Here is a 17,451-nt window from a genome sequence, read left to right as displayed (position 1 = left end):
CACTCGGCACAGAGGGGCCAAACTGAAATGTGTGGGGGGGGGGGGGGGGGGGGCGGGGGTGTAGGGGTTGGGGGGGGGGGTGGAAGCTTTTCATAGAAAGCTTCTTACCCACAAAAGCAGCGAGAAACAGGCAGCAGGGGGAAAAAATAACTTAGAGGGACGAAGTAGAAGAAGAAGAAGAAAGAAAAAAAAGAAGAAGAAGACGCAGAAGATGGCTTTTTGAAAAGAAGAGAGAGTGTCTCCTGACTGCGGAGGGGAGGCCCTGGGGAGAGGGGAGCTGAGTGATGGGACGCTTTTTGTGAGCCGCCCCGCCCCTCGTGTTAGCCCCGAGCCACCGCGGGGCGAGTGCAGCGTGACGTCCCGGGACCCCTCCCCCCCCCACCCCTCCCCCACACTGCCCTCAGCCAGGGGAAATGGCTCTCCTCCGTCCTGCTGCTTCTTATACATCCACACGAGCGGTCCCAGCGGTGGAGGATCATTGACTTATCATTGGCTGTTCATTATACAACAGCATTTATTTCCCTTCCTACTACGAACAGCCAATGATAATCCAATGATGACCCAACGATCTTCCACCAGTACCACCCTCAGCCAGGGAAATGGCTCTCCTCTGTCATGCTGCTTCTTATACATCCACACAAGTGGTACAAATGGTGGAAGATCATTGGCTCATTATTGGCTGTTCATTGACTTATTGTTGGCGTGTCATTGGCTGTTCATCATACAACAGCAATTATTTCCCTTTAGTATAATGAACAGCCAATGATCTTCCACCAGCACCACACTCAGCCAGGAAAACAGCTCTCCTCAGTGCTGCTGCTCCATTTAAATGTATGTGGTGGCTGGTGAGGGACATACAGGAGGCAGAGAACACGCCTTCATTTGAGAATCATCCTGACACAAGCAGGGCAGTGTAAAATGACACCCAATGGTGACTGATCCCTATTCACTTGGTGACATATAAAATGATAGCTCTGCCTTTTATTTGAAAAAAAACTGTATAAGTAAAAAAAAAAAAATTAAAAAAAGACCATGACCTCTTAGTCATAATCAAAATGATTCATTGTAACCTGATCTCTTTGTAATGAAAATTATTTCATGTGCTCAGCAGTAATACTACTACATTAAACGCTAAGTCAAATGGACTCCAGCAGCTGGGGGGGTGGGGGGGCTGCGGGGGGGGGGGGGGGGGGTGGGGGGGGGGGTGGGGGGGGGGGGTATGGGTGTAGTGCTTCTTTTTTCAAAGTACTGATAAGCTTGTTAATTTATTCCTCTATTTGCGGTTTACTGTGTCAACCACCGCTCTTGGAAGAGGTCATGACAATGCAAACTGGGGATTACATGACTGCCGGACCAAATGGAATCAAATTTAATATGTAATTTCTGTAACCTAGTTATAGTTCCCATATTCACAAAAATTATACAAGAACATTATGTTCCACAGAGCTTTTAGCCTGAAAAAAAAAAGTTTTAGTTGATATACAGCTAGACCCCCACCCCTTTTCTGGGGAGAAAGACATTAATGTTCCTGATTTTTAAATGTATGGACAGGTGTGAAACTCCACAGGCAGGGGGGGGAGCCCAGAAGAAGCCACGGTGATGACATATTCATAATTCAGATTCAGTTAATAATGCATGCGCTTCCTTCCACATCCATCCAGCCGAACATACTCACAGCTCACAGCTCTGTCGGGGAGGCTGTCACAGAAGCTTCCCAGAGATCATTAAATGAGTTCAGTGTGTGGAATTCGCCACCTTTTCAGACTCTATACCACCACTGGCTTCATTGCTCCTATTGTTGCATACAACATGGCCAAAAATAAAATATGCTTTTCTGAAGCTTTATTGTCCATTCAGTGAGAAACAATATCTCACACACTGGAAAATGTAAGCATCTTTTCATTGACTGGTGTCTATACTAGAGTGTGTTCTGTACCCCTCTAAGCAGGAGATTTATTGACCAACTGTTTACCGGTGATTCCATTAACAAAATCTTGAAACCAGACCAAACTGAATGCGGTCTGCATTTTCAGATAGATGTGCTGTACAGTATTCACCATGGACCCTCCCACCCATACGCGTAGGTTTGGGGGGAGACACGGAGACACCCCCAATATTTTCACATGAATTCATTGTTGGACTACCTCCCATGCTTGTGAGACTTCACATTTGACTAGGTGAGACTAGGTGGTCCAGCAGTGTGTGTGTGTGTGTCTCCCCAAAACCTCCCCAAAACAAAATGTCTGTGGTCTTGCCAAAAAGGGCATTGCTGCAACGTAGTGCAACAGTTACAGAACTGGCCTTCCATAACGATTCTGTAACCTGAAGGTCACAGGTTCGAATCCCAGGTAGGACATAGAGTGCCATAGTACTCTTGCGCAAGCTACGTAGCCCGAATTGCTTCTGTACATATCCAGCTGTATAAATGGGTTCACTATGCTATAAAAAACAATGCAACAGCTGCGTTATTAGAGCGTCTGCTAAATGCCTGAGATGTACTGTAAAGCCGCTGGTTTTTCTTTTGGTCTTTTTTTGCCGGGCCAGGCCGTGAGCTCACCGTTGAAGCTGACGGCGCGGATGTACTTGAGCAGCATCCGGCCCTCCACGGGGTCCATCTTGTCGCAGACGCCGGCGGCCCCGGCGCACAGGTCCAGGTGCATGCTGTGCAGGGCGTGCGCCATGGCGTACACCGCGTCGATCACGAACTGCACCTTCCCCTCCTGCTCGTACGGGGAGTGGCGGCTGATCCGCTCCTCGCCTGTGGGGCCCGAGCGAGAGAGTGGGGGGGGGGAGAGAGAGAGGGAGGGAGGGGGAGAGAGAGAGAGAGAGAGAGAGAGGGAGAGAGAGAGAGAGAGAGAGAGGGAGAGAGAGAGAGAGAGAGATAGAGAGAGAGAGAGAGAGAGAGGGAGGGAGAGAGAGAGAGAGAGGGAGATGGAGGGAGGGGGAGAGAGGGAGAGAGAGAGAGGGTGAGAGATGTGCAGCACATTTGTTTGAATTCATTTATGCACCCAAAACCGCAGGCTTTTAGCCTTGCTAGTTCTGTTTTATGACACCCAGTTATTGTACAGAATGTATCTTAACAAATTGAATGAATGAAAATGAATGACAGCAACAATAATAATACAAATGTTAAAAAAAAAAAAATCAATTCAAAGGGCCACAAATAAATAAATAAATAAACAAATAAATAAATAAATGTAGTGTGTGTTCGTACCTGTGCATTTCTTCTTATCGCTGTCTAATTTGATGCCTGGCCTCGTCAGTTTGCACCTGAAATCGTCCTCCCAGAACTCGGCAAACCAGATGTTCCTTCGGTTGTTCTCCAGAGATCTTGAGGTAAAGTACTGGTCAAACCCTGAGCCAAAGCCACAGAACATTCATCGTTCATCACTCTCGTGTGCCAACCTCTTCTTTTTCATCGGTTTAAGACTGTGCTCTCAGTCTTATCCAGAAACGGCCGGTGTGGGTGCAGGCTTTTATTCCATCAAAGCAGTTACACACCTGCTCCTACTAATCAACCACTAGAGTCTTTACTAAGAACCTTGATTAGTGGAATCAGGTGCGTAAACTGCTTGGTTGGAAAGCCTGAACCCACACCGGCCATTTCTGGATAAGACTGAGGACCCCTGTCTTAGATGATACATTGAAGACGTGGCCAAAGTGACAAAGTGTAATCCCACAATCATAGAACTGTGTACGAAGTTTCATGGCGTTCCTAACCCTAACCCTAATTATCCCCCAGTTTTGTTCCCTCTCTCTTCCCCAAAGATAAGGTGGAGTGAGTTTTCTGGTACAAAGTAGTTGTCTTATGTCCCCCATCTGGGTGCTACAGTACACACTAATGATGGGTGAGTTGAGTGCCCCCCCTTCACAATAATGTTCTTCTTCTTCTTCTTCTTCTTCTTCTTCTTATTATTATTATTATTATTGTTATTATTATTATAGAAACAAAGATAATAATAACACTTAATGTTCTAACAATAAAAAAAGTAGTGACTGACCATTCTGTGTTTTGCTTTATATTCAGGGATTCATGAATATGCATGAGTAGTACCCTTATTCATAATGATTTTTTTAATTTTTAAAAGCAGTATAAACAAGACCAGGTCAAAACCTAGTATACGGCTGGACCTAACAGACTTCACCCGGCCGACCAACGGTGTAACTTCATAACTCGACTGACCAATGGTGTAACTTCATCACTCAGTCACTCAGTCACAGACGTTCGCGTTTATAGGGCTGGCCCCACTGTTGCAGTCCAGCCAAAAACTGGGTTGAGAATGTTGGCTGTACCGTCAATCGAAGCCCTTTTGGGCAGGATGGTCACGGCCCCCTCAGCCACATCCTCCTGGTCCAGAATTGGGGAGTTTTTCGCGCCCCAACTGTCGGAGCCCACAAACAGGAAGTGACCCGTCAGGTTGGCCTTCTTCGCTGCCTCTAGGACACGCCTAAACGGAGAGATGAGATTGAGCAGCTGGTCAGTTATTTTGGACAAAAAACTTAAAGATTACAAAAAACTATTTAAAACTGCTTAACAACCTAATATTGACCACATACATCAGCAATTACAGCCTACCTGCTTGTATAAAAAGGTTGATCTGTTAGTATTTTCAAATCGGAATCCCTGTGCTGTTTAAAAAATTGTTCATATTTTCGAACTGAAAAGCTAAAAATAGCATAATTTCGCTCACAGCCATACCACAGCCATGTCGCAGTTCCCTGCTGCACGGCTCAAGCTACATTAAGCTAGCCGCTGTGCTGTTGAGAGTTACGGCACGTTTCAAACGAAGCATTAAATCCAGGTCCTGAATCACCGCGGTCATTAAATGTCTCATCGTGCTCATCAGAAAGAACAGAGGGTTTCCCGGCGTCCTGGAAAAATGTACAATCTGGCCTATCTTAGTCTGGCGGCCATCTAATCATCCCCCAATTTAAAAACGGCCAAATAAATCTCTAGCCCCGTCCACCTCAGCAGATGTGTTTTGAGCGTCTGGCACAAAATGGCCGCCGTAAATCAAACAGGTGGGAGCGCTCCATATCGGTGACAGTTGATGTAGGTCACCCCTCCCTCCCTCCCTCCCTGTAGTGCACTAAAGGCACTATATCAATGTAATGAATTATTAAGTGTAATTATGCTTAAGTCAAGCTGGAGGCAGAATTTTGATTCAATGGCATGTGCTCAATCTTGTTATCTTTGATGGATCATTCATTATAAATACTTGTCTTGTGGATTTTGAATGACAGCATTTAGACGTATAAAATATTCAAACGTGATGAAAACAAATATTTAATTTATAATAGGTTTGTCAAACGGTAAATCAAACCCTTCCATTCTGGAAGAAAATGACAGAACTACAGTTACCCATGTTTGATGAACATGGGTGGCCAGAATGGTTTTTAATTTACTGGGTCTTTGAAGCAGTTTGCTGAAATCCCACAGAACAATAAGAATGAGAGGTGGGTGTGTCTAAACAGGAAAATAAAGTATGGTTTGAAAAGAAATTAAATATGCTTCTTCATTTAAACAGAATAGGACAGTTAGTTAAAAGTGTACTCTGTTTTGTAACACCAATGCACATACGTCACACTTTGCGAGACTAGAGTCAATAGAGTCTATAGTCTATAGTCCATCTTTTGGAGTAATAATCCTCTACTTTGAAAAGCGGCTATTGAATCTAGTTCAGTCTGTACTATCGCTTTTCACCTAAACACACGACCTCTACATGTTGCATAAGAATCAAGAAATAATGTATTCCTAACATTTAAAAAAATGTTTTTAAAATGACTGCAGTTGCTCATATAATCATAGCTGTCGTTGCTGCAATGCTGACTACGCCTCCTCCCCGAGGAATTACACTGTATGTTATACATCATTGAAGGCTTCGTCGAGTCCAGATTTATCACGTATCAAAGGCGGTTCTCACAGACACCGAGCCCCAGTGATAATCCACAAAGGAGTGCTTCCAGCCCTGGACTGGAATCCGTGTCGTAGTCAGTCAGAACACGGTGATCAGACAACAGATAATGAGCGCAAAATATGGGTCACTGGATACATTACTTGACCTAATTGTGTTTCGCTAATCTATGATTATTTAAAAGTTACAGACGGCCCGGCCTCAGATAAAATGTTCTCCGGTTTATTTTAGGAGTAAATTCCCCTGCTTTTAATCTGTAATGAAAATTAGTTGGGGTCTTTTGCAGTTTATTTTTCCACAAAATTTCCCTTCCCGTACAGATCAGCTAAAAAAGAACGTTAAACGTATTCAGAAGCACATTTTCAGAATAACAAATGAACCTGGTTTGAATTCCTACATTTGATGGTTCTTAACCCGTTGAAGTGTGAAAAAACGAATATGTGATTACAACATCCTTAACTGAACATTCTAATGTTGATGTAACACCCAATACTGAAAGCAACGGAGTTCTAGAACACAAAATTTTGAAGAAAATTCCTAGAAAATGACTCTTTAAAGGGTTCAGTCCAGTTACAGTGGTCTCAATAATGTTTGGGACATTCCCCAGTGGGGGAGGGGAAGCCAGACACTACAGAAAAATAGTGAAATAATTAACTAATACGATGCCCAATTATGGGTCCACCAGTCCATCTATCAATCATTTCCATGAACTGTGTAAAAATTTTTTATGAAAAAATGTATTGTCAAATTTAGCAATTGGCAACACTGCTCCCCCCCCCCCCCCCCCCCCCCACCCCCCCCCCCCCCCCCCCCCCGCATTGGGCACCCTATTGCCGCAACTGGACGTCATCATGCAATCTAGCGACTTTCAGCGACATTTCAGAGAGCCTATAGCGACTTCTGGTGAGATATTTTTTGGCAACACTGGTCAGAGGGGGAGCTAGCCTGTCATACATTTGGATGCGACGCAGGATGAGAAATAGAGCATCGTGTCTAGAATAACAGAGTCAATTTTAAAGATACAATACTAACATTTTACTAACAATTTTAACATCAAAAAAATATGATATACAATGTCACTTGTCCACATACATTAAACAAAGTTTTTCATGAATCAGGCCTAAGTTAGTGTCTATATTTGGGTACTCAGGGGGTCCCCCCCATGGCTGCTCATATGGGTGCATTGTACACACAGCACCCCCGCTAATTCCACTTCTGTATGTTATTATTCATTTTACTCAAAACATGAAGTGAAAGTTTATGGAAGGATTTATTTACTTTGACTTAAATGGTAAAAAAAAAAAAAGAAAATCTTATTTAGAATATTATTTCCTTTTCTCAGCGCTTTGCTGAAATACCACGGCCGGCTCCTGACATCAACCACCAACCCAACGTTCATTTCTCAGTGACGGGCATCAGTGCTTTATCCAAACTTGATCCTCTCGAAAAAAAGCAGTGTCGATATGCTCCACTCTTACCCCAGCTACTTGCCCTATTTATTTATTACTGCCTGGCAGTGCTGAATAGAAGCGATAAGATTATATCCCAGCACTATTCCACACTTCAGTGGCGATACTGCCTGTAGCATTTTCTCATAGAATACACATTTATTCGCACTTAACTGGTAGGAAAAAAAAGAAAGAAAAAAGTTCAGCAGATTAAGTGGCTTCTTTCCTCTCACAGTGAAAACCAACCTTTTTTTATGACTTTAGACTTTATTATCCACGCTAGGTGGAAATTCGCCTTTTCCGGCTTCACGTTACAATATACAAAAACAAAACAATCGCCACCTACATTTAAGTCTCATTCATGTTTGAACATTCAAGCATTCACATAAGGTGGTGGGTGGTGGGTGAGGTGAGTTCCCACTCTTCACTGTAAAGCACTTTGAGCATTCTGAAAAAGTGCTGTGTAAATGCAATGGTTCATTCATTCATTCATTCATTCATTCATTCATAAGAAAATAATATTTACAATGGAAGATTAAACAATTTTTAAAAATTGCTTAACATCCAGGGTTGCAACTCACTTGATGTCGTCCTCATTCGCGAAGATAATGACCCCCCGGGCATTTGAGGTCTCCATCAGCCTCTTGATGATCTTGTCGAACTCTCCTGGTTTTGGCTCTCGTGGAATCTTAAGGGACTGTGCAATGCATAGACCCCCTAATTCAGGAAGAAGGAGAAACTAACGGTCAGCTGACACTCCTGACCTCCAAAGAATGCATCATTGTTGACAGTGATAGAGGTCCCCAATCTTAACCAAACATGGCCAGTGGGGGTGCAGGTTATTGTTTTAGCCCAGCACCAAGACACCTGTTTTTAGTTTTCAAAGTCTTGGTTGAAGACCATGATTAGTTAATGAGTTGAATCAGGTGTCATAGTTCTGGGCTTAAACAGAAACCTGCATCCACACCGACCCTTTTAGGATAAGATTGGGGACCCCTGCACTATAACAACACACATATATATTATTTGCAGAGAGCAAAATGGGGCTGTGCTGATTTCCAGATGTTATTCAGAAATGTTTGAAAATGCTAATCTTGCTTTTCATATCCTAGAGCAGATATCTCTGCTGGTGACATACGGTGGTTCTTAGGTTGGTAAAGCTATCGATTTGCTCCAGATTCCTTGATTTTGAAGGGCTTAGTTGTATTGGTGATGTAGATGGGCATGACCTTTGTCTTGTTGTGGTTCAAAATCAGTCCAACTTGATGACCAAAGAACTAGAGTCTGTCTGTTTTGCCTCGTAGCTATTGATGTTCATGAGATAGAAGAGCCAAGTCATCATCAAAGTTAAAGATTTCAAGTTCAAAACAATGTCCATCACTTTCCTCTTGCCTGATCTTCTGTTGTACTCCGCATGACCCAGTCCATCATCAGGTTGAATAGCATGGCAGACATCACACCTCCATGATGGACTCCTGACTTCACAGCAAAGCTTAAGCTGGTATTTCCAACAGTGCATGAGAAATTGGTGTAGAACTGTTTTATGATGTTGTCATTTGGGTTGGGGAAGCCATAACTTCTTAGGATCTTCCACAGGCCTTCACGGTGGAAACTGTCAAGGGGCTTCTGAAAGTCAATGTAGATAATGTAAATTTGCCTCTCATTACATTGCTCAATTAATGTTTCTGAGGGTAAAACTCTGGTCTGCACTGCCCCTTCCTTCCCTAAAACCAGCTTGTTCATTACTGAGCACGCTCTCTACTGCTGTAGAAATTCGTGGTACTAATATCTTGTAAAAGATTTTACCGGGGGACCGGTAGTAGTGTGATGCCTCTCCAGCTATCACAGTCAGATAGCGTAACTGAGAAGGGGTCACTATCTTTACTGAGATGAGGAGGAATGTTCTCAGCTACTGTTGGATCCGTTTTGAACGGCTCTGCATCCTGGTCATCAAGACCTGGAGCTTTCCTATAACTTAATGATTTGATAGCCATGGTAATGTCTGTTTTTGTCAATGGGTGAGTGCTTATGTTGACGTCTTCTGGGACATCTTGTATTGCATCAAGTGGTTCTGCGGGTGGCACAACTTCTCTGGTGTTCTGTCCATCTTGCTCCCCTGTTATTTTCCTGTGGCCGGCAAATTGCCTTGCCTGTCTTTGATTGAAGGCATTTGCCTTAAATCTTTCCCCACATATTCGGTTAGTGATCTTAGGTGCAGCTCCTTGCTGGTTCCTTGTTTCCTTGCCTTGTCAGCTGCATTTTACACCTCTTCCGGGTACAACCTTTAACATCTGCGAACTCTTGAGTTTTGTATTGGTTTTTCTGTACTCTTCCTCCAATTTCTGCTTCAGCCTTTGTGATTTTATGTCTGTTGCCTTCTTTTTCAGGTCTCTTCAGTAATTCCCCATGTTTCTGGGCTGATCCACTCTTTCCGTTGCCTTCCCCACTATTCTGTTGTTTCCTTGCTGCTATCGTTATATGTCGTAGCTACCCTTTCCCAATTTGTCGTTTATAGTCCCCTCAGTTTCCTCATCAGCTTCTGCACTTCTGTTCGAAAAAGGGTTTGAAATTTGTTACCACTGAAAGTTTCTCCTGATGGTTTGGACCCTCAGCAGACCAACAACTAATCAAGATGCCCCTTTCGGCAGTGGTCCTGAGCGTCTCAAATTTAACTTCATGTCTCGCAGTCGCAAGATGGTGGTCACTGGCGACAACCGCTCCCGTACGAATCCTAATATCCGTTCGAGATCTTCTCTACTTGCCATTTATTATCAGATGGTCAATCTGATTCTTATCTCTACCACAAGAAGAGCACCATGTCAGCTTGTGTGTGGAAACAGAAGACCGTCTATCACCTGGTTGTTTGTGACACAGAATGTTGCAAGTCTCCCATCATTGCGATTAATTTTACCACAGCCATGCTTCTTCATTGCTCTTTCGTTGTTGGCGCCATTTTAACTATTACAAGATTAATGCTTCACCACATTCCACACCAGTTTTTTTGCCATCTGTAAACTGTGGGAAAACTCATCCACTTTCCCAACAGTGCAGCTGTACCTGAGTCAAGCGGAGGCATGTCCACACCAAATGAATTGGAGCAGAGTCATAATAGAAATAGAATTACGGGAAAAGATTTCTGCCCTCACCTGCTTCTCTGGAGATCTGGATGAAGGCGTCGACCCCGCTCTCTCCGTAGTTACCCTCCGACGCCAGCGTGGACACGTAGTTCCACCCCATCGCCTTGACGATGTCCACCATGGCCTGGGCCTGGTAGGAGTCGGGCGGGACCACGCGGGAGAAGAAATCGTAGCGGTTGTTGTCGCTGAGCTCCGGCGCTGTGGAGGCGTAGCTAATCTGGGGGATCTACAGAGAAACAGAAATCCATGTATAAAGAGAGGTGGGGGGGGGGGGGCAGCAAAACATTTAAGTGAAATGTACAGCAAGTACAACTACAGGCTTGTGGACCTTTCAGTGCCACAAATTCAATCAATACCCTTACAGAGGCCTACAATCATTTGGTTCTGATCACATTAAAGCGGAAGAGGTGCTTCATATTCACCGACAATGCACCGTTCTTTTTCTGCCTCAGAAAAAAATCAGCAGAGAACGGAAATGGAGAGTCCTGCTGTTCAATATACAGACTATTTTCTTTTCACCCAAACAATCTCTTTTGTCGACTGAGACTAGGAGCTGGCATTTGTCATCAAGAGGTGTTTCTGTGTTTCTGCTGTTTTCCTGCTTTGTTGTTTTAAAGCAGAAAACAATCCAAGCTGTCACTTTTTTTCTTATGTCAGATGGTTGTTAATATTTGGCACGCAGACCTCAAAACACAGAACTGCAGCCAAATGGCTGGTCTCTCATGCAGGCAAAGCTAATGGCCGATGTGTATAAAATCCAAAATGAGCAAAGACGTGTAAGCCATGAGTGATATAGCCAGACACTGAACTCATTTTATAGGATAATTGTTTAGCAAACTGTTCGCCATCAATGTGCTGACATTGTCAAACTTCACAGAATCTGGAACTTTTTGCTTTGCAGCTGAACACAGGCTGTGAATTATGGAGGGGGGGGGGGGTTTGGGGGGGGGGGGGGGGGGGGCTGACCCCCTAATTGAGATCAGAGACCCCCTGATGGAAGTAAAAAACAAAAGGTTGGCGAGGGGAGGTTCTAAAATATCTTTACAGAAACTATGTAATCATAATGGTGAATATTAAAATGTGTTTCCCCAGGCCGGTCTAAAGTAAAATTCCACCACAATTTCCTGCACCCCTGCGGTGGGTCGTACCATTTCTTAACCGTTGAAATTTCCTGAGCAAGCTCTGCTCACTCATTACATTAAGCACGGGAAGTGTTATGAGAGAAATTACCGCAGGTTTGGAATTATGAGGGGGGGGGGGGGGTTCACTGGGGACCCACCACCCCTGAAAGAGACCTCTGAGCCCCCCCCCCCCCAGTCTGCGACTGCAATTCCCCCCCCCCCCCCCCCCCCCCCCCCCCCCCACCCCCACCTTTGACTTAGATGGAAAGTCAACCCTTCAGCCCTTCAACGCAACACAGTGACCCTATAATATAGCTAACGTGGAATGAGCTACAGATGTAAAAGCATTTACTTTAAAAAAATAAAAAATAAAAAAAACATGAGACGATTAATCTGCCCGTGTGGCGGTTTCTTAATGACTCAGCTGAGCGTTCAGTGTAATGGGCTCGGCTGCTCGTCTGTCCGCCAGGGTCTTTGTGAAAGGTTCTCCATAAGGGGTGGGGTGGGGGGGGGGGGGGTCAGATAGCGAGTGGGGGGGTACACAGACAGAGGGATGTGACCAGGAAAAGGAGAGAGGAGGCAGTGAACCATTTGACAGATTATCTGGAAGGATTAGTGGGGTTTTAGTCAAATTAAGTTAAGCACAGAGAGAGAGGGAGAGAGACGGAGATCGAGAGACAAGGTTGCCATTTCTCGGTTGTAAGCCATACAATATATTTAATACCGACGACCATGTGGGGCTTAGGCTCGCAAGCCACCGACTTTAACCCTTTCCTCCCTGGGCTTTGTGCGAAATTCTGAGGGGAAACGTGGGGATGCGAAGTAATTTGAGGTTTGGATAGCGACTCAAGACGGTCAAGCCTCTGTCCGCAGTTTTAAATATTTACGCATTAAAATCGTTGTCTCCTCAAGTCATAAGTGACTTACCGGCACTCTTGTTTGTTTGCCACTGCTTCCCATTGCATTGGATTGAAATCACATTTAATGGAATAATATTATACCAGCATTATTTACCAGCATTTGCGCAAGGCTCCATATAATAGATAAAAAAAACACTTTCATTGAGCTGAAAGATGTCAAATCCTCTCACTTAATCACTGTAATGGGCCCTCTATCAGTTTCAGCTACTCTGTGGCTGTGTATATAGAGACCGTCCTTCTACACACACACTCAAACATACATACACACACACACACACACACACACAGGTTGTAAATATAAAGCTAAAGATGGCCTAGTTCAGACTTCGAAGGTCAACAAGCAGTCTGTCTACTAAAACCAGCAACCAGGGAAAACTGCACAAATTCATGGCACAGCATCCATCCGCACAATGACTGCTTTTAGTCTAAAGTTCGATCGCTTAATTTCCTCTCTCTGGCCTGCAGTACAGGTGTGTATGGGTATGCGTGGTAATAGTCAGGCGGCTTCTCCGGACCATCAACAGAAGCTCCACTTACTACCTGAGTCTGATTACTAGTGACTACTGCGACTGTCGGGAAGGTTTCCCGGTTCAGCCGGGAATGTTCTCCCGTTCTAGCGGGAACGTTCCCCCAGTTTTGTCAGGAACGTTGCCCCGGTTTTTTTCGGGAATGTTCCCCCGGTTCTGTCGAGAATTTGGAGAAGACTGATGACAGCTGTCTGTGGCTGGGTTGTAGCATTGTAAGCGTCAGGCCAGAGTGAACAGAACTCTGAAGATCTCTGCACAAACTTCTTTTTTTATACCCAGCCCGCTACTGCTCCCTTATGTGGTATAAAGTCAAAAACACTGCAGGGTTCTTATCAATGAGATGATAGCATTTTACATTAAAGTGAATGAATGAAAGTGTAATTAAACACATGAAATTGCCTCCGTACTACCACAAATCTGACCAATGATCCCATTTCAGGCTAATCGACTAATTGCTGGCCATTCGCAATCTTTAGCCTTATATTTACAATATATCTATCCCTTCTATGGATGCGTGCGTGCGTGCATGTGTGTGTGTGTGTGTTAGTGTGTGAGAGAGTGTGTGTGCGTGTCTGTGTGTGTGTGTGTGTGTATGAGTGTGGGCTTTCCCTCATCATCTCCCTGTTGCTTGCTTGTTTTTGCTAGAATATCCTGAAGCTTCATTTACATGTTGACAAATATGTATAATGTTTGTTTGCAGTAAATAGGTATAGTAAATTGGAGCCTGAAAGCGTAACCATATCGCTAAATTTCTTTTGGTGGAGAAAAAAAAAATTCTGCACACTTCATGCAAACATTCATTTATAGCTCCTTAGCGAAGCTTTTAGCCGGGTAAGCGGTGAATATTCATTACAGAAATGTCTTTTGGTAAAACATCAACATTTACCGTGTCTAATTGCAGCAAAGATTTGAGCTGTTATTGTCCCGGAGATTTGTAACGTGCTCATTTCCAGCTGATCAAGGCTGAAATGTTTTTGGGTGTTATAAATCATACCCCATTAACCACACCTCGTTTTACCATCTTGACAGCGCATATATTAATTTTATTGTTTAATGTATGTTATACTATATTGTTATACTGTATTATTATAGTTTCTTTTCACATCTTGATTGGATGGAGGCAGTAGGTTTAGATGCACAATGACCACAAGGCCCAAATTATCTCATGTATCAAAAATGACAACGTTTATTCAATAAAACAGAGAACAACAAGCCTGGTTGAATTTAATCAAGCTCTGTTTTTTTCAGTTTCAGCTTTGAACGTTGTGGGAGGAAACAGTATTTAATTGTTGAAGGAGGAAATAATGTATGATAACGCTCCTGAGAGATTAATAGTGTTGTCATGTTTCACATTCAGACTTCATTATGAGGGCTCGCTCTCTGTGAGAGGTAATTGTACACCACTGTGTAACGGAGGGGTGTCCTGGAGGTGCCGGTGTTGTATGTAGGTTTTCGTTTCCAGCCAGTTACCCAGGCTGACTGAGCTAATTGGCTGTGCACACAAACGCACTGGTTCACTCGTGGATTAGATCACAGTAAAACGTTTCATATAACGACAGAAGAACTGTCGTCGACTGTCGTTCATGCGCTTATCAGGAAACATAACTACAAAAAAAAAATGTTAGAAATGCAGGGGAAAAAAGTCAGATGCCGTAATTGTCAAGGCTAATTAAATAATTAAGAGAGAGGGCGGCATGGTATGGCCCTCCATCGTGTCTGGCCCTGGTGTAAAGATCCTGTCACTGGAATTGTGCCAAGTGGAACTGTCGCTCAATATACAGTATGTGAGTGAGTGAGAAGGGACTCAGTGTGTGCAACCATGATCTTCAGAAACCACATAGAATTAAAATTATAATAAAATAAAATAAAATAATAATAGTAAAATAACTATAAATACGTTATGGGGATATGAGAAAAAAAAAACCTATTTGTGACCATGGTGACCAGCACAACTGGGGAAAACACAGCACACACCGCATCTATCATTGTCTATTCATTTCAAAAGAAAAAAAATAAGATCATATTTCAAAGAAAGCAACAAAGGCATAGCATCTAGCTATTTATAGAAACTACATTCTATATCAAATGAATAATGGATAAGTATAATGAATCTATTGCACAACACACACAAAAATTGTCATGAGATGTGAAGCCCAGACCTGTGCTCAAACGTCTGTTGCAAAATAAGCTGTACACAGTAGGTACTGTACCTAGGACCAGGACTAGGAAGCGCTACAGTTAAAAAAATAAAAATAAAAATAAATAAAAAGAGAGAGAGAATTTCGAGTGGTGCATGCCTATAGTTTGCACCAGGGGGTCTAAAAGTCTCCTGTTGTTTTGTTGGTTGTGTTCGCATGTTTCACCAGTTCACGTTTCAGTGGGGACTGGCCAAATGAAACGCGCTCGCTGTACGCGCCTCGTATGCATTCGTTATGCATGGATATTCTGCGCGCGATCTGACCTGCCGGCTGGCTGCAGTTCGGCGGCATTTATTCAGTTCTCCACCGGTTTTTTTGTTCAACTGAACTTTTCTTTTTTTCTTTTTTTTTTACCGCGGGCTCCTGGAGCACGTAACCGTCAGGCATTTTATTTTTCATCCCCCCGGCTCTATATTTAGCCGGAGGTCTGAGCCGCCGCCAGAGGCTTATTGTTGAAGGAGCCCTCGCTAATTCTCCCGCTAACAGCCGCCCGATGTGTTATCTGCCTTTTCCTCGGCTCCCCGTTAAATGGCTTTTTGTTCGGCGAAAAAAAGTTTCATCAACGTGACGAGCACTCAGGAGGAAGGGGAGAGGAAAGTTTTCTCTCGCGGCTGTCGTGCTGGAGAGCGAACGCTGCGAACCGCGGTATACGTTCGGCAAATAAAATCAATATACAGCCTTCAGCCGAGCGTCCGCATCGCACGTCAGAACTAGATTTACTGGGCTGATTATGTTGTTAGATAAGGCTTTTCCGGATGGTACAATATTCACTGTTTCCATTGTTCACTTTTCATTATCACTTGCAGCACCAAGAAATCCTGACAGGAAGCAATTAAACCTTTAAGTTATATACTTGTACATATTCTTGTTGCGTAAGTGGGGATACAAAGGTGGGGATATATGCAATGAATGGTTGTTGTGCTCACAATGTATTACTGTAATAAATTGCACTAAAAAAATAAAGTAAAGAATATGATGTTACTGGGATTTTCATCCTTTGAAGCTGTTTCAAAATAAATTTTTTGAAAAACAATATATATCTGAAATTACAAATTGCAAAATGGGAACACAGAGGCAGGCTAAATGAGATACATGTCAGACAAACTGACAGTTTTAGGCTTTGTCCTGTTACACCTTTGGGTGTCTGTGGGGGGTGTGGCTTTAAATGAGCAGGGCGGGGCTCCGCCCACTGCTTGTGTCTCTGCTGATTAGGATGGCAGGTGTGGATCGTTTGGGAGGAGCATATAAGCAGCGCTACACCTCACCTCTGGCTTCTCTGTCTGTCTCTCTCCTGGCTCTGCCACTCTGACAGAGGCTCAGTTATGTTCTTGGCACGCTCTTTTTTTTGTTCGTTTGTGTTTTGGCACTTTATTTTTTTAATTCGGTGTCAGATTACAGGCTGGCGACATCTTGTGTTTCTCGGTTTGTTCCTCTAGTTTGTTTTCGCTTGTGGGTCCCCCCTCAGTTTTGTTGGGGTCAATCCTGGATTTGATCTCCAATAGCAGGGGAGGGCTGGGCCTCCCCCGTTTGTTTTTTTTGTTGTTGTTAATTTTCATTGATTTGCTGGCTGGCTTGTTCTCTCCCAGTGTACGCTAGGTTAGATTCCAACACCCCTCGCGACCGTGCTCAGGATAAGCGGCTATAGATAATGGATGGATGGATGGATGACTAGCCTGTTTTTTGTTCTTTTTTTTTCCTTTTAAAAATGAAATATTCATTCTTTTTCTGGTCAAATTGCCTGACTGCCCTTTGTTGTTAGTTGGCGGCTTTGCCTGTTATGTGTGTTTGTACCAGCTGCCGGTGTCAGGTTGCGCCCAAATGGTCCCTGTGGGCACTGATGGCTGGCAGTGGTAGGAAAAGGGCGGGAAAAAGTTGTGACAAACACTGAACTCTGATTGGAACCATGTCTAGTGGCCAGATGAGGCCAAGATTCAGCTTTTCGGTCCAGTGCACCAGTTGAGGATTAACGTTGAAGGAACGCTAGTTGTATTGAAAAATAACTTATTTCCTGAGACATAATGGTTGAGTATCTTTGATATAGCGTTTGTTTTGGTATGTAGCTGTCGATGCCATTATTCACGCACTTTCAAAGGAGTCAATTTGTTTTAAGGAATTATTCAAAAACAATGAGGAAATTCTAACTAATTGATACAAATGTAACTAAAATGAATAAGTGAGGTTATAA

The 17,451-nt window shown here is 43.6% G+C and overlaps 1 protein-coding gene across 1 annotated transcript in view; it reads right to left on the bottom strand.

Moving 5' to 3' along the window:
• grm6a (glutamate receptor, metabotropic 6a) overlaps positions 1-17,451 on the bottom strand; it is a 64,970-nt gene that overhangs the window by 15,884 nt on the left and 31,635 nt on the right. The window contains exons 3-7 of the mRNA XM_035381087.1: positions 10,510-10,726; positions 7,945-8,080; positions 4,294-4,448; positions 3,215-3,355; positions 2,558-2,758 (exon numbers count right to left, since the gene is read on the bottom strand). Coding sequence (XP_035236978.1) covers positions 2,558-2,758; positions 3,215-3,355; positions 4,294-4,448; positions 7,945-8,080; positions 10,510-10,726 — 850 coding nt within the window. The remainder of the gene's footprint in view (positions 1-2,557; positions 2,759-3,214; positions 3,356-4,293; positions 4,449-7,944; positions 8,081-10,509; positions 10,727-17,451) is intronic.

Source organism: Anguilla anguilla, chromosome 11, assembly GCF_013347855.1.
Source record: "Anguilla anguilla isolate fAngAng1 chromosome 11, fAngAng1.pri, whole genome shotgun sequence".
In the NCBI taxonomy this organism is placed as follows: Eukaryota; Metazoa; Chordata; class Actinopteri; order Anguilliformes; family Anguillidae; genus Anguilla; species Anguilla anguilla.
This window is presented reverse-complemented; position numbering and strand designations above follow the sequence as displayed.